Source organism: Neofelis nebulosa, chromosome 16, assembly GCF_028018385.1.
Source record: "Neofelis nebulosa isolate mNeoNeb1 chromosome 16, mNeoNeb1.pri, whole genome shotgun sequence".
In the NCBI taxonomy this organism is placed as follows: domain Eukaryota; kingdom Metazoa; phylum Chordata; class Mammalia; order Carnivora; family Felidae; genus Neofelis; species Neofelis nebulosa.
In genome coordinates, this window is record NC_080797.1 from 1,666,802 (window position 1) to 1,691,074 (window position 24,273).

General features: G+C 56.3%; 1 protein-coding gene and 1 long non-coding RNA gene across 4 annotated transcripts; one reads left to right on the top strand and one right to left on the bottom strand.

Annotated features, from left to right (window-relative positions):
- Window positions 1-1,680: 1,680 nt before the first annotated feature.
- On the bottom strand, window positions 1,681-23,980 carry ZFP3 (ZFP3 zinc finger protein). Of its 3 annotated transcripts, none has more exons than XM_058705299.1 (2): window positions 23,845-23,980; window positions 1,681-3,190 (listed from the first exon to the last, which is right to left on the bottom strand). In XM_058705299.1, the coding sequence occupies exon 2, from the start codon at window positions 3,180-3,182 to the stop codon at window positions 1,809-1,811; it is 1,374 nt and encodes a 457-aa protein (XP_058561282.1). In that variant the 5' UTR covers window positions 3,183-3,190; window positions 23,845-23,980; the 3' UTR covers window positions 1,681-1,808. The 3 variants fall into 3 exon arrangements, with proteins under 3 accessions (XP_058561282.1, XP_058561280.1, XP_058561281.1); XM_058705297.1 differs by lacking the exon at window positions 23,845-23,980 and adding an exon at window positions 9,198-10,012; XM_058705298.1 differs by lacking the exon at window positions 23,845-23,980 and adding an exon at window positions 3,687-5,525.
- LOC131498249 (uncharacterized) lies at window positions 3,159-4,014 on the top strand. Its single transcript, XR_009255353.1, has 2 exons — window positions 3,159-3,262; window positions 3,587-4,014. It is a non-coding gene; the product is annotated as an uncharacterized LOC131498249 (long non-coding RNA).
- Window positions 23,981-24,273: the final 293 nt, after the last annotated feature.

The following is a 24,273-nucleotide window of genomic DNA, read 5'->3' on the forward strand; positions in this document are numbered from 1 at the left end:
CCAAGGGTTTCACATGGGGCGGGCAGGGCGGTCAGGAGCCCACACCAGCACTTACCGGCTGTGATCACAGGCAAGTCATTCGACGTCCCCCTGCCCCTACTCACCTTTTTTATTTTCTTTAAAGTTTATTTATTTTGAGAGAGAGGGAGAAAGCGCACACAAGCGGGGGGTGGGGGGGGGGAGGAGGAACGGCAGAGGGAGGGAGAGAGAGAATCCCAAGCAGGCTCCACACCGTCAGCGCAGAGTCTGACTCGGAGCTTGAACCCACGAACCAGGAGATCTTGACCTAAGGCAAAACCAAGAGCTGGACACTCAACCAACTGAGCCACCCAGGTGTCCCTTTCCTCAAGATGTTTTCAAGTGCGGCAGGAGTACCCACGCCGACCTCGCCAGCCGAGGGAGGGGCAACCCTGTAAACTAGAGATCATTGCACCAGACACTGAAACAGGTGGATTTTACGGGGTGTAAATGGTGCTCCACTCAAGCAGCCGTGGAAATCAGCACTCCAGCCGTCTGGCACTGTGCCCGCACGCAGAAAACACTCGGTAAACACTAGTGATTAGTAATCGTGTAATAAAGGGATTAAAGAACAGAACACTGAAGACGTGTAAAGTCAGATTTTTAAACCAGTCAAGAATTGAGGGGCTGGGTGAACCCTCGGCGTCACTTGGCTCATGTCCCCTCCTGTCACAGATAAGGCAAGTTAGGGGCCAGCGGGCCGAGTGGCTCATTCAAGGTCTGCCTCTCGAGACCAGCCCTGGGGCCTGCTGGACGCCCACGGGCGGGCTTCCCATCGCCACCCGGCCAGCGCCTGGCACACTGGGACGTGTGGAAAATGGACAGCGTGCATCTCTCAGGGAAGAAACGATAGGCAGGAGAGCACAGAAAAGTCGTGGGGAGACTACCAGGGAGCTCCCGGGCTGGGGGCAAACTGTGGGGAGGCCTCCACACCGCCCCCCGCTCACCAGCGAGGCCCCCCGCACAGGGATCCAGGCGGTGAGGGCCTAGGCGCCGGGCAAGGCGAGTTCCCGGCCAGTCAGGCCCGGCGGCACATCACCGAGGCCGGGGCCCAAGCGCACAGTCCTGTCTGCCGCCGCCTGATCTGGGACGGGCCCGGTGGCGGGAGCTGGGCCCACAGGGAACACGGCAGGGCTCCCGGGAGCAGTCTGTCCGAGGAGCCCCGGGGGGGGGGGGGGGGTGGAGGGGGGGGGGTGTGGAGGGAGGGGGGGGTACAGCTGCGGAGCAGCCTGGCTTCTGCGGGTCGGCTGGCCCCTGGCCTGCCACGCGCTCCTCCGGACTCCGAGGGCCTTCCCTCACAGTCCTGGAAACGGCTGGGCCGGGCCGACTCCTCCGCAGACCAACGACGGGTTCCGGCTCTCCAGCAACGCTGCCGTCTCCCCGGGAAACTTCATGGCACATGCGGAAGGGTCTGAAGCTAAGAGACGCCCGCCGGCTTACGGCAGCGCTAAGCAGCGGGTGCCGGAACGGGTGCCCGCGGCGTCTTTCTGACGCTGCCGGGGGAACCTTCCGCACGTCCGCTGGGCCGCGTGGGGGCGGGGGCGGCACCGCGGGCCTCCGTCTTCCCTGGAAGGTAACAATCTGGACTCGATGGCCAGTCCGCACCGGAGCGTCGTGGGATCCGCTGGGGGGCGCGGCGGGGAGGGCCAGAGGACAACGAAGGGCCGAAACGGCTCTGGCGGTCCAGGCCGGCGCTCCGCAGCGGCCCCGCGCACAGGCCGCAGCAGCGCGCCCTCCTCTCCAGCCGGCTCCGCGGCAGGGGCGGCGGGGGCGCGCCGGGCGGCGCGGGCTCACTGCGCGCAGTGCACGCTCTGGTGCCGCAGCAGGTGCGAGCTCCTGCTGAAGGTCCGGGAGCACTGCTGGCACTCGTACGGCCTCTCGCCCGTGTGCGTCCGCTGGTGGAGCGCCAGCTGCGACAGCTGGCCGAACGGCTTCCCGCAGCGGTCGCACTCGTACGGCTTCTCGCCCGTGTGCACCTTCCGGTGGAGCAGCAGCTCCGAGCCGTCCCAGAAGGTGCGCGCGCACTCGGCGCACTGGTGCGGCTTGTCGCCGCGGTGGATGCGCCGGTGCACCGTGAGGTGCGAGGTCCGCCGGAAGGCCTTCCCGCACTCGGGGCACTCGAACGGCTTCTCGCCCGTGTGGATGCGCTCGTGGCGCAGCAGCTCCGAGTTGCCGCGGAAGGCCTTCCCGCACTCGCCGCACACGTACGGCTTCTCGCCCGTGTGGATCCTCACGTGCCGGATGATCTCCGAGTTCTGGCCGAAGGTCTTCCCGCACTCGCTGCACTCGTACGGCTTGTCGCCCGTGTGGATGCGCTGGTGCCGGATGAGCTCGGAGCTCTGGCCGAAGCCCTTGCCGCACTCGCCGCACAGGTAGGGCTTCTCGCCGGTGTGGATCTTCTGGTGGCGGATGAGGCCCGAGCTGTGCTTGAAGGCCTTGCCGCACTCGCCGCACTCGTGGTAGCGCTCCTCCGTGTGGATGCGCTGGTGCTGGATGAGCTGCGAGCTCACGCGGAACGCCTTGCCGCACTCGTTGCACGCGTACGGCTTCTCGCCGGTGTGGATGCGCTGGTGCAGCAGCAGGGCCGAGTTCTGGCTGAACGCCTTGCCGCACTCGCCGCAGCGGTAGGGCCGCTCCCCGGTGTGGATGCGGTGGTGGTGCACCAGGTGCGAGCTCTGGATGAACGCCTTGCCGCACTCGGTGCACGCGAACGGCTTCTCGCCCGCGTGGATGCGCAGGTGCCGCCGGAGGCTGGAGTTGGTCCCGAACGGCTTCCCGCACTCGCCGCACTGGAAGGGCTTCTCGCCGCTGTGCACGCGCAGGTGCTGCGTCAGGTGCGAGTTCTGGTTGAAGGCCTTTCCGCACTCCCTGCACGTGTGGGGCTTCTCCCGCACGGGGCTCCTCTGCGGCGCGGGGGGCCCCGGTGGCGGAGGCGGGTCCTCCTGCAGCCTCTCGCTGGACGGGGACCTCTTGACGGTCATCATCCCCGACGCGACGCCACCGCCCCGAGAAGACCCGGGCGCCACGCTCGCGTCCACGGACTCTCCCGGGGGCTGCGCCCGCGCGTCCGCTCCGAACTGCCGGCCCTCGTCGGCCGCCCCGGGGGGCTCGGGCTCTTCGCAAACTTCCTCCTTGGGAATGACCTCCGTGTGCTCAGTCCCCATGTCACGATCTGAAATGACAGAGGGCAAGCACGTGAAGTGGCCGAAGCTGGTGCGGCCGGGGGCTCCAGCCCGAGGGTCTGGTGAGAGGACAGGGCGCCCCGACCCCGAAGACAGGGGCTTGGGAGGCCGGCGGCCGCACTAAACGCACGGCCGACACTGGCCGAACCGGCAGAGGAGGAGAGGGGAGGGCAGAAATCGGGTGTGGCCGGTAAAGGGATGCTTCGGGACAGCCGCCCGCAGAGGCTGCGGAGGTTGGGAAGGAAGGTACACGGGGAAGGCGGCCGCGTTTCTAGGTGGGTCTACGGAAAAGGCTGGGGCAAGGGGCGGAAAGGACCAAGTGACACAAGTTAAGTGTGGGGTCGAGGGAGGAACCCTCCTTAGTGCGGCCCGGCGGCGCTCACCAGCTCTACGCTACGGGGCACTGGAAACCGGGGCTGACCATCCAAAAGGGGACAGTGGCTGGGCCAGCCCCAGAACCAAAGGAAGTCCTCCTGGCTCGCTTACATCGGGCGGAGTCGTGTGCAGCTTAATCGTCTCCAGACGGTCAGTGCGTTGCGTCCAGCCCTACTGTTCTCTTCCCTACTGACGCGAGATGCTGCCGTGCCACAGCCCAGAGGTCGACGTAGGGGTCAACGTCTAGATGCCATATAGTTCCAGGACCTGTCTACTCCTTCCCTGGTACCAGAGCCTCAACCTACTGTAGCTTTCTTTACTGGACTCTTCACTATGTTGGACAAAGTTCTGTCTCAGTCTTCTTTTCCAGACGCTTCCTGTCCACGCTCCTACTTCTCCAGATCAATTTTAGTACAATTCTGTAAAATTCCCAAACGTATCCTGATGTTTTTGTTTTTATATCCATCACATCTCTGTTGTACGTCTTCCCTCTTCGTGAGTTTTCCTTACATTTCCTAACTGGTTGTTGTCTTTATATGTAGCAATGTTCTTTGTTTCTACAGATTGGTTTATAAATGGCCTCTTTATAGGAGTTTCCTAATGCTTTTTTAGATCTCAAGGCCTATACTTTTTAAACTGCTAAGAGCCTGTGGCAAAAGTTTTAGTTATTACCCGATATCTATTCTTGCCCACCTCATCAGCAACAGAATAATGAATTCATTTAGCATAGCAAGGAATCTAACTAAAGAAATACATTCTTCAGCTTTCTTTGCGGCTGGGTGTGGGCACGTGACCAAATTCTGGCAGGTGTGACAGTAAAATGCAGACATAAGTACACGGGGCTCTAGGAAGTCTCCTTAGGGGTGAGGGATGCATTTCTTCGCGTTTCCACGCTGTGCGTGGGGCAGAGCGCCCTCTGGGACGCGAGCACACCAGCTTACCCTACGGCCAGACCAGAGCCATAAGGATCTGGGTCCCTGACGACTCCTCGGAGCTGACAGGCCAGCCGTGGAATGCCTGCCTCCCGACTTATTTATCTAAGAGGGAAACAAGCGTTCCCCTCCCTTAAGCCATTATGGCTTTTTGTTTTGGTTTTACGAAGCCAAACCTATCTCTGCCTAGTACAAAGGCCCTGGGGATTTAGCTGTCCCTGTCACTGGACTGAGCTCCAAACGCTAGGAGAACGGGCTAGCCTCCTTCCAGATGTTCACCGGAGGTGATGCTGCACTGGTCCTTGGTCCAGGGCACCGAGCTATGCCCCACAGCCAACCTGAGGAGCGCAGGCCTCCGCCAGTAAACGTGTTCACTGCGGAGGGCGATTTTCCAGGGGGAACGCGCAGCTATGGGACTTTCGCCTAAAGACAAGGCAGGGTCGTGGAACGGTTTCTAAGCCGAGCAGTGACACGGCCCGTGGTCAGATGAGCTCTCAGGCAGAGGCACGCTAACGGCCAATTAGTGGACCGACTAGAAGGCAGCGGGCCTGGGCACGGGGAGAGCAGGGAGAAGGTGGAGGCCGTCACCAAGGCGAGGGGCACGCGACCTCACCAGGGCAGCAACAGTAGAGGGAGTGAAGCGGAGGCCAGCTGGACAAGTGGTTTGGAGGTCCGATCCCGTAAGAGGTGGCTGGAGTGGATACAGGTGGAGGGAAGAGGGAGGAGTCCAAGGTGACGCCCGGGTCTCCCGTTATGTCAGAAACGGTGCCCCCGAGGCTGGGGAGACTGGAGGAGCAGCTGGTTTAGGAGGGAGGGGGACGGAGGAACTCTGTTTTGCACAAGAGACGTTTCAAGACTCCCATACAGAGTATCATCCAGGAATCCGTTAAGAGGTCCTGGTCTAAAGCCTGGTCAGCCCAGAGCCCCAGAGCTGACGGTGCCCGGCGCAGGGGGCGTGAGGAGGGTGCGAACGGCCGCAGACGCACAGAAACCTGGAGAGCCCGGGCTGACTCTGAAGACCACCCCGGTTATCTCGTCTTTCCCTCCAGAGCTTCCCCCCCCACTCCGCCCCACAAGGCTAAGCTCTGCGGCAAACGTCAGGGGGCCCCCCGCTTCCGGCTGTGCTCCGCCGATGGGAAGCCCCCACGGGAGACCAGAGCGGGGAAGAGTAAGGTCAGGGTGTCTGTTCCCCTGGTCCCTCCCCATGAGGCCACCTGGGGCCGGCGTCCCTCAACCAGACGGCAGTGCTTCTCTGCCACGCAATCGTCTCACGGCCCAGGTTCAATGCCCTCTCCCGCCTCCGGTCTCCTGAGGCCTGGGCAGCGACCCCTCCGGGGCTGGATCCCCAGGCTCCTCGACACCCTGCCCACACCTCCACCGTGTCATTAACCTCTTTGCAAGTAACCTTCCTCACTTATCCCAATCCGAGTGAGTGGCTTCCTGCTGGACCCTAACGATAAAGGGTGAGTAGAGGAAAGAGGGGCCCACCGACAAGAGAAAGAAAGGCTAGTGAAGGAGGAAAGAACTGGAACCATGTTCTAGAAGTCAGCACGGCATCAGCAGAGAGAATTAGAAAGGGCCGCCTGGAAAGTGTCTCCTGGGACAATTAGGTGGTCGCAGGTGACCTGTGACAACAGACGGTGGCAGAAGAAGCCGCCAGGTGGTGAGCTGATCAATGAATCTGCTGCTTCTTTCAAAAAAAAAAAAAAAGTCTTAGGGGCGCCTGGGTGGCTCAGTCGGTTAAGCACCCGACTTCGGCTCAGGTCCTGATCTCACGGTTCGTGGGCTCGAGCCCCACGTCGAGATCTGCGCTGACAGCTCAGAGCCTGGAGCCTGCTTCGGATTCTGTCTCCCTCTCTCCCCACCCCTTCCCAGCTCATACTCTGTCTCTCTCTCAAAAATAAACAAACGTTAAAGGAAAAAAAAAAGTCCGGATGAAAGGAGAGGAACACGATGGGCACTAGTGTGAAAAGGCAAGGGTGTTCGCCGACGGGAGAGCCCTGAACGTGTTTACGTTAGAAGGGACGGTGCCAGTGGAGAGTCAGGTTAAGAAGGGGGCGAGACGACGTCACAGAAGAAATGAAGACGCCGACGAGGAGGAGAGACCAGGGACGGGTGGTGAGGGAAGGGGACCCGGTGACTTGGGCCCACCCACAGGCACGCACAGGATGGTGGCCGCCAGCCCTGCCCCGCCTGGGCCTCTCCCATCCCCTCCTCTCCCCCTCTCCGCCAACATCTCCCTACACCCTACACCCGGAAGGAAGCTGATCTCCTATAGGAAGCCCCAGTTCTGGGAAGCGCTTGGTGTTGCCCCTCAAAATGACCTGCCATCTTCCCCCCTCACCCACTGCCAGCACCTCCTCCGGCTTTCCCATGGGGAAGAGCAGCCACCCAAAAGCTGGATTTCTCCTTTCTGTTGAACTCTTTGGGAATTATAGCCAAGTACGCATCTATCCACGGCACCGTGTGAACTGGGCAGGACGGTCTTAAAAAACTCTCTCTCCAAGGGCACCTGGGTGGTTCAGTCGGTTAAGCGTCCGACTTCAGCTCAGGGCACGATCTCGCGGGGCGGGCCGTGAGTTCGAGCCCCGCCTCGGTCTCTGGGCTGATGGCTCGGAGCCCAGAGCCTGCTTCCGATTCTGCGTCTCCCTCTCTCTCTGCCCCTCCCCCCCGTTCATGCTCTCTCTCTGTCTCAAAAATAAATAAACGTTAAAAAAGACAAAAACAAAAAAAAACAACTCTCTCTCCAATACTCGGCCGAGAGCAAGTGCCACAAGCAGCCCCTCTCCGGTCTCCCCTTGTCCCCCTCCTCTCTCCTACAGCCACCATCGCCCAGCTCCTCGCAGTGTCAGAATCCACAGAACCCACACCTGTACCACCCCACGTGGACAATCACTTGTTCAACTGTTCAGACGTACGATGAAATATTTTGGAAGCCGACTTACAAATAGTATGGGGAACGCAAAGCTTTTCAAGTTATTTAAAGGAGCATTTGAGCAAAGAGGTTGACATTGCCCCCCCCCACACACACACACACACTCTGCAGATCTGACCTCAGCGAGGGGCTCCAGGACTAGAGCCCCCACTGAGTTAACCCAGTCAAACCAATAGCATCTCCCCTGCCAGTGACTGCTCACAACGGCAGGGACTGGTTCAGGAACGTCCGTATGCCTTCATCTGGGTCAACGATACGTGGAGAAGTTCGCTGGGGGCTCCTGGGAACAGTTCCGACCGTCGCGACACAGCCACAGCGACACTTCTATACGTGGCCGCCTGGAGCTGCTGCTGTCATTTCCCTACCAGCTCCTGGATGAAGGCAGGGAGAGCTAAGGAAACTGAGGGCCAGTGGAGCGAGGGCCACTAGACTACCTCAATCCTGCAAGCGTCTTACTTCTCGACTTCCGAATGTGAGAATTTGTGCACCCGCGTATTTTTAAGCCAGTTTGAGTCGTTACTACAGACCAAAACATCTTAACGGACACACTTTCCCCCTAGAACTTCTGAAAGGCCAGGTCCTCGCAAGCATTCATTATCTATCAACTGCAAGGGCCAACTCCTCCCCTCAGTCTTCACTAACACTTTCTGGAAGGAGGGTTCTCCCTTGGACCTCTGAATTGCATTTCACTCACTTCTTTCTCCGCACTCTAATTACCATGTGGCTTCCTGCTCACTGTTCCCCCACGACCTATATAATAAAAACTTCCCAATGTGGCCCCCAGGCCCGGCCCCTTCCCATTTCCTGGCCCACGCTCTCCAGTGACCCCTGGAAGCTGTAGTCCTGCCCAGGGCCCTGCAGCTCAAACACTTCCCATTCTTTAAGGCTTCATTGCACTTGGAAAGTTATTCCCACTTCCTGGAATGCTACTGCCCACCTCGGGCACTTCACAAACATCCACGAGACGACTCCACTCCAGCACAGAGAGCCCATTTCCTTCCCTGCCCCTAAGCCTCCTTCATCTTGGAGCAGTGACTTCAGATCATTGTTTCTTTCGCCCCTGAGCAAGGCGGCTGTTCTATGCATCCTGGGACTCCCAGCGCCCAGCACGTTTCGGGGAGCTGGGAAACACCTCTGTTACATGAATTTGTACAGACGTTTCATCTACACAACGAACCTGTGACACCCTTGAGGACTAACCGGAGACTTCATTCATTTTTGTATCCCAAGAGCCTAGAACGGTGCCGACACACAGCCGACGCCCGTCACTATTTGTAAATCCACGCCCCTTCTCCCGGTCCGGAGGATTTGGGATTTAAAGCACGGTCTCCCTACTCTCCCCGGTCCCCACCAACCCCCGGACGCCAGGGCCCGGTGAGCCGAGCCGGGGCGCAGGCGGCCGCGGGGCCCTTCGGGGTGACCTGCCGGCCCTCGCGTCCCCGCCGCTCACTCGGGGGGGGGGGGGAGGGGAAGCGGAGGGGGTGGGGGCGGCGGCCCCACCCGCGCCCGACTGGAACGCGACCCTCGCGGGGACGGTCCTCCCTGAACAGGCGGGGAAATTCTCGGGGGGGGGGGGAAGGGGGGGGGCGGGGAAGCAGACAGCCCAAGGTCATGCGTCCAGCTGGGGTCGGGACCGGGCCTCGGTGTGGCGCGTCCGCTCGGCCCGCGGGCCGCAGTCCAGGGACCGGCCCCCCGCCCCGCCCCACCCCGCGCCGCCCCGCGCCGCCGTGGGGGGGGGGGGGGTAGGTGTCTCACCGCGGCCGCTCCCGCCCCGCCGCGCTCCGCTCGCCCCGCTCTCGCCGGGCTCCGAGCTCCGCGCCGCCGCGATCTCGGTCTCACGGGCGACGGCGGCGGCCGCCTCCACTTCCGGCGTGCTCGGCCAATCGGCGCGCGCCGCCCTCGGCGGAGGAACAGGTGGTCGGGCCGCCCGCCCCCCCTCCCCGCCCCGGCTGCGCCTGCCCTGCCCTCCCCCCGCGCGCGCGCGCCCCGCCCCGCCCCGCCTCCCCGCCGCCGCCGGCTCGGCTGCCCGGAGACGCCCGGCGCGCGACGGCGCTCCCGTCTGGCGCGGGGTCACTGACGAGCCGGGTCCTCCGGCCGTCCTAGAGCGGCCCCCGGGACGCACTTCCGCCGCGGGGCCGGCCGCTCTGCGCACCGCCGTCGCTCCCCCGCGTGCACCTGCGCCCCGAGCGGGCGGCTGCGCCTCCCGCGCGCCTCGGCCCGCCGCCCTCTTCCCTGAGCGCCGGGGGCCCGGGAGCGGGCGGGCCGTCCGCCCGGAGGTCCGGGGGGCTTGCTCGCGGGAGGGACCCCGGGTGAGAGTGCGGGGCGAGCGGCTCGGGCCGCGGCTCCGCATCCGCCGCCGGCCTCCTCCCGTCCCGATCGAGGGTGCCCGGCTCGCCCCAGCCCTTGTGCTCACTGCCGGTTACTTCCCGTGCCCGCCCTTTGGGTTTCAGGTCTCGGTTCACAGGTGACGTCGCCGAGGGGCTCCGTCCTACCCAGGGTAGCCTCAGACGGCCGCTCTCCTCCCAAACACCAGTTCGCAGGGCAGGGCTGTGATTGGGTCTGGCGCTCACATCGTGGAGTGGTAGGAGCAGCCGAGTCAGGGTCCCCGGTCCGCCCCAGCCGTGGGGGCCCCGCTTCTTTGTCCGCCCCACCGCCATCCTGCAGAACAAGGAAGGGAGCGTCTGCCCTCAGAAAGGGATATTGTGTGTGTATCCAGCGCACACCCCATCACAAAGGAAAACTCTCTTGTGGTCACGGAATTCGGCCCAGCACTGCAGCCGTCCACGCCAATATCCTGAACTCCTCTGCCCTACCCACTTGCACCTGCCCGAGAAGGTTGTCAACCCTGGATCGGCAGAAATGTCCTTGGCTAGGCTGCCAACAGCTAGCGGGAAAAGTGTTTTTTGAGAAGAGCCCCAAGATAAATGTATCGTTTCTCCCTCCGGAGGCCTTTCAACCGCTGCCCAGAAATGTTCTATTTCTCCCTTAGGCTTGTGTACCATTTTCCAAGAGTTCAACCTTCTTCATTTTGCCCAAGCTTTTATCCAACCCATGATCCACCATCACAGTCCTTTCAGGCAATATTCCTCTCAAGGAAAGATGCCCAGACTGCAGACGCATCCTGCTCAACATGGAAGGTGGGAGGCATTTGGTTCCACTGATTTGGATCTACGTTACCAGCGTGAGTCCCTCGCGTGATCCCTGACCTCACCACTACATTGAAGCCACATAAGAAATCATGATGTGTCGGGGCGCCTGGATGGCTCGGGTGGTTAAGCGTCTAACTCTTGATTTCTGTTCAGGTCATGATTCCACGGTTTGTGGGTTTGAGCCTCGCGTCGGGCTCTTCACTGACAGCAAGGAGCCTGCTTGGGATTCTCTTTCTCTCTCTGCCCTTCCCCCTCCCCTCAAAATAAATAAATAAAAACTTAAAAAAAAAAAAATCCCAATGTGTCGATCATATCCAAGTGGGCAAAATGCTTGGCTTTGAGGCTTGGTTTATTTTATTTTCATTTTTTTAATGTTTATTTATTTTTGAGAGAGAGAAACAGTGCAAGCAGGGGAGGGGCAGAAAGAGGGGGAGGCACAGAATGGGAAGCAGGCTCCAGGCTCCGAGCTGTCAGCACAGAGCCTGACGCGGGGCTCGAACTCACAAGCCATGAGATCATGACCTGAGCTGAAGTCAGACGCTTAACCAAATGAGCCACCAGGCGCCCCTTTTGAGGCTTGGTTTAAAAGAACCAAGAGGCGGTGCGCCTGGGTGGCTCAGTCGGTTAAGACTCAGGTCATGATCTCCCGATTCCGGAGTTTGAGCCCCACGTCAGGCTCTGTGCTGACAGCTCAGAGCCTGGAACCTGCTTCATATTCTGTGTCTCCCTCTCTCTCTGCCCCTCCCCAGCCTGGCTTCTGTGTGCTCTCTCTCTCTCTCTCTTTCTCTCTCTCATAATAAATTAATAAACTTTGGGGCACCTGGGTGGCTCAGTTGGTTAAGCGTCCGATTTCAGCTCAGGTCATGATCTCACAGTTCGTGTGTTCCAGCCCCACGTCCGGCTCTGTGCTGACAGCCCAGAGCCAGAAGCCTGCTTTGGATTCTGTGTCTCCCTCTGTCTCTCTGCCCCTCCCCTGCTCATGCTCTGTCTCTCTCTCCTTCAAAAATAACTAAACATTAAAAAAAAAATTTTTAGATAAATAAATGAATAAACTTTATTTAAAAAAAAAAAAAAACAAACAACCAGGAGGGGGCCCAAAGGACTCGGTGACTTGTCCAGGTGTGATCAGATCAGAAGCAGGGAGACCAGGGTCAGCACCCACACCTTCAGACTCCTCCCCAGGTCCCTCTCACTCCAACCCCACTGCCCTCCTGAAGTCCCACTCAGGACACAATCAGCCTCCACCCCTTTAAGGGGCCCCGAAGCATGACCCAGGCCGGCTGCACACCAGTCCTTTGACCATTAGCTCCAGAGAGGACACATCCAATCTGTCACAAAATCCACATTTACCTTACCTGTGCAAAGCGTCTCCCATCCACCAAGATAAAACGCCACAGGCAGGGCTGTTGACCCGGCTCCCCTCCTGTAACACCTGATTCAGGATAATCGCATGCGCAAAGCCCTCTCTGCTCCTTCCCTTCCCTTCTCGCTCTGACACTCACCCGCCGACCTTCCTGACCCTTGGCGCCTGGGCTCCCCTGACCTGTCGCGGCTTGTGTTCTCTCGTAAGACCGTTTGTCACCTCCCCGCCCAGTGACGGGAGCCTGACCTGCCCTCTGTGACTGTGCCTGTAACACAGCCCTGACCACAGACAGTCTGTGCGTGCTGAGACACGCTCGTGGGAAAGTCCTCCCTGGTTAACTTGAATTTCAACAACGGCCTTCAAGGAATAGTGCTTAAGAGTGTCACCTGGGTGGCTTAGTCGCTTGAGTGACTGACTTCGGCTCGGGTGATGACCTCGCGGTCTGTGAGTTCGAGCCCCATGTCAGGCTCTGTGCCTGCTTCAGATTCTGTGTCTCCCTCTCTCTGCCTCTCCCCTACTCGCACTCTGTCTCTCTTGCTCTCACAAATAAAAAAAAAATAAAAATTTTTTAATAAAGAACTCCTCGGAGCCTGTCCATCCCATCAGATCAGTAGTTATCAGGCGGCTGAGAACTTTTTCATAGGCTTGGATGAGGAATGTTGGCTGACACCAGAGTCCACAATTTCTATGTAACATCTGGGGGTCAGTGAACCAAAATATAACCACCAAATGGCCGGCTGAGGAGACTGGCTGATCCTGGTGGCTGGGGAAACTGGGAAAGCTCAGAAAGGGAAGGATTCTCACGTGGAATTGGGATGAAGAATGTGAACAACCAGTGTAAGCGGCTGGAGTTTGCAGACAGTTCAAATACATCTTGGTTTTTGTTCCTTTTTTTTTTTTTTTTTTTAAGCCCCAACGTGGGGCTTGAACTCACGACCCCGAGATCAAGAGTTGCAGGCTCCACCGACCGGGCCGGCCAGGCGCTCTCCTCCCTTCTTTTTTCTCGTCTCCCTGGACACACGTTTTACGCTTCACCCAGTATTTCTTTACCTTCGGACAGGGCCACCCCCAGATGCGCCGTAATCAATTCTGTAGGTTATACATTCTAGACAGTGAAAACTAGACCCTTCCCTACTCACGACCGAGCGTGGGGTTTGACCTGTCGTGCTGGACCCAGGGGATGACACACTGATCTAATCGGTGTCGTAGGTCAGACGTCTAACCAAGACGTTAGAAGAGTCTGAGGCCATTTCCAGCAGTCGTGCATAATTGTTGACAGCCCCCAGGGCACCCCCCCCCCAAAAGCAAAACAGCATCACAGGAAATGGAGAAACATCTTCAAATTGCACATGTAGGTCACAGCTCCCATCATCCTAATAAATACTGCTTAATATGAGATGTGGGTTGTTAGGGGGAGGGGAGATGGGCACTGAACCTGGAGGTGACCGGGCATCACGGAGAGGGATATAAATGATTATCAGGCTTGTCAAAACCAGGGGGACTCTCTTCTCTTAAGTGAAGCCCTAACTGTTAAATGATGCAACACTGGGGCGCCTGGGATGGCTCAGTCGGTTGAGCATCCGACTTTTGATTTTGGCTCAGGTCATGGTCTTGAGGTTCATCGGTTCAGACCCCACATAGGGCTCTGGGCTGGCATTGCAGAGCCTGCTGGGGGTTCTCTCTGTCTCTTCCCCTCCTTTTTAAAATTTTCTCTCTTGGGGCGCCTGGGTGGCGCAGTCGGTTAAGCATCCGACTTCAGCCAGGTCACGATCTCGCGGTCCGTGAGTTCGAGCCCCGCGTCAGGCTCTGGGCTGATGGCTCGGAGCCTGGAGCCTGTTTCCGATTCTGTATCTCCCTCTCTCTCTGCCCCTCCCCCGTTCATGCTCTGTCTCTCTCTGTCCCAAAAATAAATAAAAAACGTTGAAAAAAAATTTTTAAATTTTCTCTCGACGTTTATTCATTTTTGAAAGACAGAGAGACAGAGCACGAGTGGGGGAGGGGCAGAGAGAGAGGGAGACACAGAATCCGAAGCAGCTCCAGGCTCCGAGCTGTCAGCACAGAGCCCGACGCGGGGCTCGAACCCACAACCCGTGAGATTATGACCTGAGCCGAAGTCGGACGCTTAACTGACTGAGCCACCCAGGCACCCCCGTAGGTAGGCAATCTTGAGGGGTACAGGAGCAGTAGACGCCTGTATGTGTCCCCGTGTCCTCTCCCTGCGCGGGGCTGAAGACACAGTGTCCTCGATGGGTGTCTGGTGGAGCCACGAGCCACGAACCAGAGTCCAGCTGTGGCCGGAAAGCAGAGGAGAAGGAAGGAGGACGTTGCGTGTCAGAGTGCTTCTCCACCTGGCACGGCCACCACTTTGTGTCATGGGGTGTCTTAAATCAGCTGTTCACGCGTCCGTGAGCCCACAAGAGTCCACGTACAGACCAATCCCCCTCGTCTAGATGCTTCCTGATTACTTCTGTATCCAGGGACGTGTTGACACATGCACCCTGTATGTTATAGCGGTAAGAGTATTGCTTAGAATTTAAAATGTCATAACCGCGGCGCTGCCACCTCCCGCCATTAAAGGAACCTGGTCGCTCCTGCCAGCCCGGTTGAAATTAGTCACGACAGCAGTGACTAGTGGGGCTTACTCAGGGTCATAATTTCCTGAGATGACAGTGTAACGAGGGGAGGGGAGGTATAAGGTAGTGATCACTCCATACGTCATTGTGGACTCACCACTGACGGGCACCTTTTCCAAGCAATGGTTCTCTTTCATATGTCCTCAGACTTCCTGGCATGATAGGAAGTTTTAAATAATACGGTGTCCTTAGCACTGGCCTTTCCTTCCAGGACAAGGGATACTTTGAGAGTTAAGACCAGAGGCCCAGCAAGTGGGAAAGAGAGATGGCTTCCTCCGGGACAGCCAACCACAGCCAGGCCCTTTGCCTTGTCTCTCGTCCAGAGACCGCGGTTCACATAACCAACGTACAGACCAAGGAGGTGAGCACAAGGGGCAGTGAGCAGCTGCGCATCGCACGATAAATACGTGGGTACATTCGAATCGCTTGACTTTTTGTCATCTCTTTTTCCACAAGATGCAAGAGTCCGGCGGAAGGGATTTTCACTTCCGGTACATGCGTGGCAGTCTTCCCTGAAATACATTCTTCGACGCTGTAGAACTCGACTTAGGCCAGACAGCGCGTTCACATTGATTGCTTCCAAGCAGTCTGTCTCTTGTATGAATCCTCCGGGGTCAGTTAAGGTGCGAGCGATAATCGAAGGCCTTCGGACACGACATTCACAGGCCTCCTCTGCAGAATGAGTGCTTTGATGTTGGGTAAGACTCAGCTCTGATGGAAGGTTTCACCACCCTCAGTAAATTACAGGGTGTCTCTCAGGAGTAGACGCAGTGATGTAGAAGTCGTGGCCTCCGAGGCAAGGCTTTCCCGCAGTTGTTACGTCCCAATCGATTCTCTTGGAACGTGAAGCCTTTTCCTACGTTTCTTGAATTCTTCAGTCTTCTCCCCCCACAATGAGTTCAATAATATCTAATGAGCACTAGCCTCCCTTTGAAAACCCTCTGGCATTCATTATGTTTCCATGACTGTTCTCCAGTACGAATTATCCACAATGGAGTACGGTGTGAATTTTTTTGGTCACACATGGCATTTTTACCTACTTCACTGGTAAAGATTTTTTTTTAATTTTTGTTTTTTTAATTTTTTTTTTAACGTTTTATTTATTTTTGAGACAGAGAGAGACAGAGCATGAACGGGGGAGGGGCAGAGAGAGGGAGACGCAGAATCGGAAACAGGCTCCAGGCTCCGAGCCGTCAGCCCAGAGCCCGACGCGGGGCTCGAACTCGCGGACCGCGAGATCGTGACCTGAGCTGAAGTCGGCCGCTCAACCGACTGAGCCACCCAGGCGCCCCTAATTTTTGATAAAACTCACTCACTCAGTCAGTGAAGCCTCCAGCTCTTTTTTTTTTTTTTTTTTCAACGTTTTTTATTTATTTTTGGACAGAGAGAGACACAGCATGAACAGGGGAGGGGCAGAGAGAGAGGGAGACACAGAATCGGAAACAGGCTCCAGGCTCCGAGCCATCAGCCCAGAGCCTGACGCGGGGCTCGAACTCACGGACCGCGAGATCGTGACCTGGCTGAAGTCGGACGCTTAACCGACTGCGCCACCCAGGCGCCCCGCCAGCTCTTGATTTCAGTTCAGTTTCAAGTCATGATCTCACAGTTCATGTCGGGCTCTGTCCTGACAGCCCAGAGCCTGGAAACTGCTTGGGATTCTGGGTCTCCCCCTCTCTCTGCCCCTCCCCCACTCACACTCTGTCTCTCTCTCAAAAATATGCATTAAAAAATTTTTCTCTAATAAAAAAAACAAAAACAAAAGAGTCGCACACTCTACCAATTACAGTAGCCAGACCTCCCCCCCGGCCCCCCGGCCACCATCTCTCTAACCCAAAGTCCGTATTGCTGTGATCTCGACAGCACCCCTCATGGGGACCCCTATTAAACATGTGGTCCCCGAGAACCCCGCACGTCTTAGTCAGCTCAGGCTGCTCTCACAAAACCCCACACGCGGACTGGCTTCACAATTCGTGTTTGCTGCTCACAGTCTGGAGGCTGGGAAGTCCAAGAACAAGGTGCCGGCTGATTCGTTCCCGGTGAGGGTCTCTCCCATCACCTTCCCCACAGCAGCTCTTTCTGCCCACATGTCCTGTCCCCATGCTTTAATAAAATCACCTTCTTTCTCCAGTCACCTTCTCTCTGTGTCCCCACGGGGCAGGGACAGAGCTCTGGTCCCCCTTTGTCTCCTCACAGGGGCACTAACCCCATCGTGAGGACTCCACTCTCACGACTTCATCTAAACCTAATTCCCTCCCAAAGGCCCCACTTCCAAATGCCATCCCCTTGAGGGTTAGGGCTTTAACACAGGAACTGGGGGAGGCACGGGGGTGCGGGGGACAATTCAGTCCATGGTACCAGGGGAGCCAACAGGGAAGACAGCCTGTGCCCTCGACAAGCTCAGAAACTCGTGTCGGGGGAAAGGCACCAGGTTTACGAGAGCAAGGCCGAGGGAGGACGGGAGGACTGGACAAAGGACCAAGCGTGGACGTCATCATGGACAGAGAGGCCGGTGCAGGCAGCACTGGGTGCTTCTGAGGGCCGCTGCTCTCCGGGTCACGTGCACTTGCCGTTCCCCTTTGGCCATTTCTTCTCCCCTTGAGTCTCTTGTCGTCCCTCCACTCATCCCTCTTTCCCTTCCAGCCTTTCCTCCTTCCCAGAGCTCTTGGGGTTCCCTAAAAAACAAAGGGATTACTGGCCTCCACTAGACAAGTTGTAACCTTAAACTAAGTCAAATCCACCTAGAAGAGCCTAATAAAATCCATCGAACATAGTTTAGAATCTCCGTTCATTTTTTTTTTTTTTTAATGTTTATTTTTGATAGAGAGACAGAGGGTGAGCAGGGGAGGGGCAGAGAGAGAGGGAGACACACAATCGGAAGCAGGCTCCAGGCTCCGAGCCATCAGCACAGAGCCTGATGCAGGGCTCGGACCCATGAACCGTGAGATCATGACCTGAGCTGAAGTCGGCTGCCCAACCGACTGAGCCACCCAGGTGCCCCTATTTTGTTTATTTTTTTTTGAGAGAGAGAGAGAGAGAGAGAGAGAGAGAGAGAGAGTGTGAGCAGGGGAGGGGCAGAGAGAGAGGGAGACACACAATCCGAGGCAGGCTCCAGGCTCTGAGCTGTCAGCACACAGCCCGACACAGGGCTCGAACTCATGAGCCGTGAGATCATGACCTGAGCCAAAGTGGGGCGCTGAACCGACTGAGCCACCCAGGCGCCCCAGATCTCTGCTTGTTTATTGAGCACACTGGAGTCACAAAGACTGACAGTGATGGGGAGGCAGATGGTGAAAACCAAACTTATCCCCAATAAAGGATCTCACATAGGGCTTGCAAGCCCGGTCAATGTTAGCTATTGATACAATTTCACATGCCCACATACGAAAGAGAATTCTTTGGTATCTCGTGAGTGCTTTTTTTGTTGCTATTATGAATGGAAGTGCTTTTCCTATTTATTATCTCGTTCTGGTTTGTCATTGGAAAATATTCATTATTATGTTTTGCTTTTTTGGTTGTTGTTGTTCATTTTATTTCCATGCAGTTTTGAGGTAAAACTTAGCGCATATACAAAGGATAATTTTGTCTCCCTGTCGATAGTTATGACATTTTTTAAAGGTAGGTGTAATTAGGGCTTAATTTTTTTTTAATGTTTATTTATTTTGAGAGAGCATGCATGAGCAGGGGAGGGGCAGAGAGAGGGAGAGAGAGAGAGAGAGAGAGAATCCCAAACAGGCTTCTTGCTGTCAGTGCCGAGCCAGACACGGGGCTCGATCCCACAAACCACGAGATCATGACCTGAGCCGAAATCAAGAGTCGGACGCTTCACCGAGCCACCCGGGGACCCCAACAGTTATGCAGGTTTTTGTTTCCAATATTTTTTGTTGTTCCCCCCCCCCCCCCGCTTTATTGAGATAGAGTTGAAATATAACACTTAAGGTGTACCACGTGTTAATTCACACACTTGTATATTATAACATGATCACCACATACCTCCAGCACGTCACGTAATTACCATTTCCTTTTTGTGGTGAGAATATTCAAGATTTACTGCTTGGCAGTTTTCAAGTACCTAACACACCATTATCAGCTATCATCACTATGCTGTACGTTAGCTCCCAGAAACTTAACCTCATGACTGGAAGTTTATACCCTGTAACCCCATTCCCCGCCTCCCCCCCCACCCCCCAGCCCTGGTAACCACCACTCTGTTTCTCTATACCTCTTCTTTGTTTTATTTATTTATTTTGAGAGAGACAAAAACAGTGCAAGTGGGGGAGAGCAAGGAAGACAGAGAATCCCAAGCAACCTCCACACTGTCCGGAGCCTGACTCGGGGCTCGAACCCATGAAATCGTGAGATCACAACCTGAGCCGAAACCAAGAGTCAGATGCTTCATCGACTGAGCCAGTCAGGTGCCCCTCTACTCTCTGTTTCTATGAGTTCAGCATGTTCGTTTCCGTTTTTTTTTTTATTCAATTTTTTTTTTTTTAAGTAGTCTCCATGCCCCACATCAGGCTTGAACTCATGACCCCGAGATCGAGTCATGTGCCCTACCGACTGAGCCAGCCAGGCGCCCTGTGAGTTCAACATTTTTAGATTTCACATATAAATGAGAGCACACAGGGGCGCCTGGGTGGCGCAGTCGGTTAAGCGTCCGACTTCAGCCAGGTCACGATCTCGCGGTCCGTGAGTTCGAGCCCCGCGTCAGGCTCTGGGCTGATGGCTCAGAGCCTGGAGCCTGTTTCCGATTCTGTGTCTCCCTCTCTCTCTGCCCCTCCCCTGTTCATGCTCTGTCTCTCTCTGTCCCAAAAATAAATAAAAAACGTTGAAAAAAAAATAAAATAAATGAGAGCACACAGCCTTTGTCTTTCTCCGTGTGACCTTCTTCACTCAGCAGTGTCCTCCAGGTGCATCCGCGTGGTCACAAAGGGCAGGATTTCTTTCCTTCTCACGGCTGGATAAGATTGTACGGGGGCGCCTGGGTGGCTCAGTGGGTTGAGCATCCGACTTTCGGCTCAGGTCATGATCTCGCGGTTTGTGAGTTCAAGCCCCGCGTCGGGCTCTGCGCTGACCGCTCGGAGCCTGGAGCCTGCTTTGGAGTCTGTGTCTCCCTCTCTGTCTCTGCCCTTGCCCTGCTCGTGCTCTGTCTCTCTCTCTCAAAAGTAAATAAACATTAAAAATTAAAAAAAAAAAATCTGCTGTATGTATATACATGTCTTCATCCGTTCGTCCACTGATGGACCCTTGGGTTGTTTCCATATCTTGGCTATTGTGAATCACGCCGCAATGACCACAGGTGTGCAGGTATCTCTTCAAGATGCTGTGACTCTGGAGTCACAAAGACTTACAGCGATGGGGAGGCAGATGGTGAAAACTCTGGATCTCTGTTTCCAGTCTTAATGCATTGGCCAGAACTTCAGAAAATTGCAATAGGACAGTGAGCCTATGGAGAGGCCAAGAGAAAGCCTAAACAAATACAAACCACCACGGGAATAACAGTGTCAAGTCCAATGGTGCCTTTCAAATTTTTTTTTTTTTCAACGTTTTTTATTTATTTTTGGGACAGAGAGAGACAGAGCATGAACGGGGGAGGGGCAGAGAGAGAGGGAGACACAGAATCGGAAACAGGCTCCAGGCTCCGAGCCGTCAGCCCAGAGCCTGACGCGGGGCTCGAACTCACGGACCGCGAGATCGTGACCTGGCTGAAGTCGGACGCTTAACCGACTGCGCCACCCAGGCGCCCCAATGGTGCCTTTCAAAGTGGGGGGTGGGGAGAAAATCGCCGAGGAGGAGCTTACAAGGCATCGCTGCCCCGCAGAGCCCCACGCGGTAGGACAGGAGCTCTGTCCCCCCTGCCCCCGGTGCACAAAGAGGCTCCCCCTCTTCAGTCGCCCCTTGGAGGCAGGGTGCAGGCACGCTGGGACACCCAGGACAGAGATGGGTCCCTTGTAGGTTTCTGCCTGGAAGAGGAGCTGGAAGAGCCTTGCGAGGCCTCTTAACCCCCAGAGGAGAGAGTCAGGCTGCACGAGGTGGGATAATGGCCGCCCAGTGTAAGCCCGCCCCGCGGGGTGGTGTTCTGGAGGCCTTAACCTCACTCATTCATTCTTTCACATGCAGCGAAGTTTCAGCCCCGTGGTCTCCTTGGGGCTCCCGGATGGTGCCAGACACACGCCGGACTCAGGACATTTGCACATCCTCCGGCCTCTTCCTGGCGTGCTCCCCCTCCAGGGGTCTGATGACTAACTCTCTCACCCCCTTGTGTTTCACTCAAAGGTCTGGACGCCTCATCTAGGACTTGCACATCGCACCTCCCTCCGCTTACACACGTTGTGCCCCCCTCTCCTGCTCTTTTTCTCAACAGGTGTAATTATTCCACACGCGGTGTATCCTGTTTACTGGTCCTAATTATCGTTTTGTCCCTCCGCTGGGATATAAGAGCTTCATAAAGGTAGGAATTATCACCTGCTTTTCTCACTGCTGTGTCCCCAGAGGCGTCCCATCTAGGCACAGACAGACGTGACCACAGGGCTGCAAGGTGGGCGGCGGGGAAGACACCACACAGGTGTGAGTGACGAGCCGGAGGTACGGGCGCGGCCAAGGCGACCACACTCGGAGGCACACCCATCAAGCAAATGGCACAGCCAAGGGCCGAGTTGGGTGCATCGAAGACCAGTGTGGGCTGAGTACATGGCAACTTAGTTTCTGCTGGATGAACACGCTCTCCCCGCTTGCTGGCTGCAGCCAGGACCAGAGAAAAGCAGCCAGGTGTGAAAAAGGCCACTCAAGTGGGGCGCCCGGGTGGCTCGGTGGGTTAAGCATCCGGACTTCGGCTGAGGTCATGATCTCACGGTCCGTGGGTTCAAGCCCTGTATCGAGCTCTGTGCTGACAGCTCGGAGCCTGGAGCCCGCTTCGGATTCTGTGTCTCCCCCTCTCTCTGCCCCTCGCCAGCTCACACTCTGTCTGTCTCTCTCTCTAAAATAAATAAACATTAAAAAAGGGACTTGCTACAGCCAGTCCAGACTGCTCTATGGCAGTGACTCCTCCTCGCGCTCCCCTGACACAGGACATAACCCTTCTCCAGGGGTGTCTGTGAGTTTCAAGTTCCTCCATCACCTGTTTCCTGTGCTTTCATGTCTCACATTTTTAGGTGGTCTGGGTGTGTTTTTGCTTTTAAAAATTCATTCAACTTGTTATTATGGAAATTTTCCAAAACACACCGAGGTGGAAACAATAACACCAGGAACCACCAAGTACTCACGACCTCCATCCAAAGACCATCCCATCGACCGGCAGCTAATCTTGCTTCACTGACACCCCAACCGCAGGGGGGACGGCTTCCTCCACCGCAATGGCATGAGTTGGAATCTGCTTCTCTCGGGGGATGGGAGGAGAGTTTAAAACCACTTCATTGAGATATAATTCACATATCATAAATTTCACCAGGGGGGCCTGGCTGGCTCAGCTGGAAGAGCCTGTGACTCTTATTCTCAAGGTCGTAAGTTTGAGCCCCATGTTGGGGGTGGATATTACTAAACGTAAATAAATAAAAATGTAAATAAATAAACACTTTATTTATTTATTTACTTCCTTATGGGATTTTCTAAATGAAATCCCCAGGTTGTTTTTTTTTTTAATTTTTTTTTTAACGTTTATTTATTTTTGAGACAGAGAGAGACAGAGCATGAAGGGGGGAGGGGCAGAGAGAGGAGGAGACACAGAATCGGAAGCAGGCTCCAGGCTCTGAGCCATCAGCCCAGAGCCTGACGCGGGGCTCGAACTCACGGACCGCAAGATCGTGACCTGAGCTGAAGTCGGATGCTTAACCGACTGTGCCACCCAGGTGCCCCTGGTTTTTTTTGTTTTTTTTTTTAATGTTTATTTAGTTTTTGAGTCGGAGGGGGGTGGGGTGCGGACAGAGGATCTAAAGTGGGCTCTGTGCAGACAGCAGGGAGCCCAAAGTGAGGCTTGAACTCAGGAACCAGGAGATCATGACCTGAGCCGAAGTTGGGACGCCCAGCCAACTGAGCCACCCAGGCGCCCCAATAAAAACTTTAAAAAATATATACACTGAGGGGCGCCTGGGTGTCTCAGTCGGTTGAGCCTCCCGCTCCTCCTTTCGGCTCACGTTGGGTTCCCAGGATCGTGGGACCGAGCCCTGAGTCCGGCTCTGTGCTGAGCACAGAGCCTGCTTGGGAGTCTCTCTCTCTTTCTGCCTCCACCCCTCCCCACAGCTCCCGCACCCGCATGCACTTTCTCTAAAACACACACACACACAAGGTACAATTCAGCAGCTTTACCACTATCCAAGTTTAGAACATTTTCCTCACTCCCAGAAACATTGTAGCCATGCGCCAAGAGAAGTCACCCCCCCCCCCCCAGGGGCTGCAGCCCCAGGCAAGACACTCAACCACCTCGCGTCCTGCTCTGAACATTTCCTACAACCGAACGATATGTTGCCTTTGCTTCTTGAAGTCTTTCAAAAGCTCAGTGACGCCAGGATTTACTCCAAGGTCAAAAGCTCGAGCACAGTCTAACCTCGGCACCTCCTCCCGCTGGCCGTGTTCACACCTGGACTGAGCATCCCAAGAGTGGTCCCTGCTGGCTCCTCCGCTGCGGGTGTCCCCTGCCTCCCGGTTCCCCCTGCCTCCCGGTTCCTCCGACTGTCCAGGCCGCCTCCGCGGAAAACCTCATTGTTTGTCAAAACAGAAACAAAAGCAATGCCCTTAAAAGGAGACAAGCCGCGGCAAGGGGAGGCCCGGGAGGACGAGGCGTCCCAGGCAGCCTCCTCCTCCCCGGTCTGCAGAGAACCCAGCACAAACCGGGAAGCCTCCCAAGCCAGGGTGTCTGTGTTCTGTCCCCTCCTCGCAAGAGAGCAGGGCTGGGGAGACCGCGTTCCCTGCACGCCCTCCGGCCCCGCGCGTAGCTCCTGTGTAGGCCCCTGTGCTGACTGCACCTCGCAGCTGGGGCCTCGCATTAGGAAACCTTCTGCAAGAGCAGTCATCTGCGGAGCGAGGTTACCCGCAGGAACCCGCAGCAGGGGAGCCGCACCCGCATCCTCCACCGCTGACCTTCTGGTCCCCTTTCATGGGAATCCCTCTCAGCCAGCGGAAGGAAACACCTCTGACGCAGGTGGAGGTGCCTGGGGAATGCGAAGCCGCGGGCTCCCCGTGAGCCGGTGCTTTTCGAAGGGATGAGAAATGAGGCGAAGAAACTTACATGCTGGAGGCGCGAGGATACAACTGAAATCTCTACTTACTCTGTATTTTGCGCTGTGAAAACTGGCTTTCTGTTGGTTTCTGTTTTCTGAAAGTGTCCGGGACCTTTTCATTAACATTGCAAGAGTTTTTTTCATAATTCTAAGACTTTTTTTTTGTTTTTTAATTTTTTTTTAACGTTTATTTTTGAGACAGAGAGAGACACAGCATGAACGGGGGAGGGGCAGAGAGAGGGAGACACAGAAGCGGAAACAGGCTCCAGGCTCCGAGCCATCAGCCCAGAGCCCGATGCGGGGCTCGGACTCACGGACCGCGAGATCATGACCTGAGCCAAAGTCGGACGCTCAACCGACTGAGCCACCCAGGCGCCCCCTTTTTTTTTTTGTTTTTTAAGTCATCTCTACCAAGGGCGCCTGAGTGGCTCAGTCGTTGAGCGTCCGACTTCGGCTCAGGTCATGATCTCACAGTTG

Excerpts from the sequence above, each read along its gene's own strand:
- ZFP3 (XM_058705297.1), bottom strand. The coding sequence starts at position 9,792 with ATGCGGAGCCGCGGCCCGAGCCGCTCGCCCCGCACTCTCACCCGGGGT. Across the intron at positions 3,191-9,197 it reads GCGGGGCGGGAGCGGCCGCG|ATCGTGACATGGGGACTGAG; the intron begins GTGAGACACCTA and ends CTGTCATTTCAG.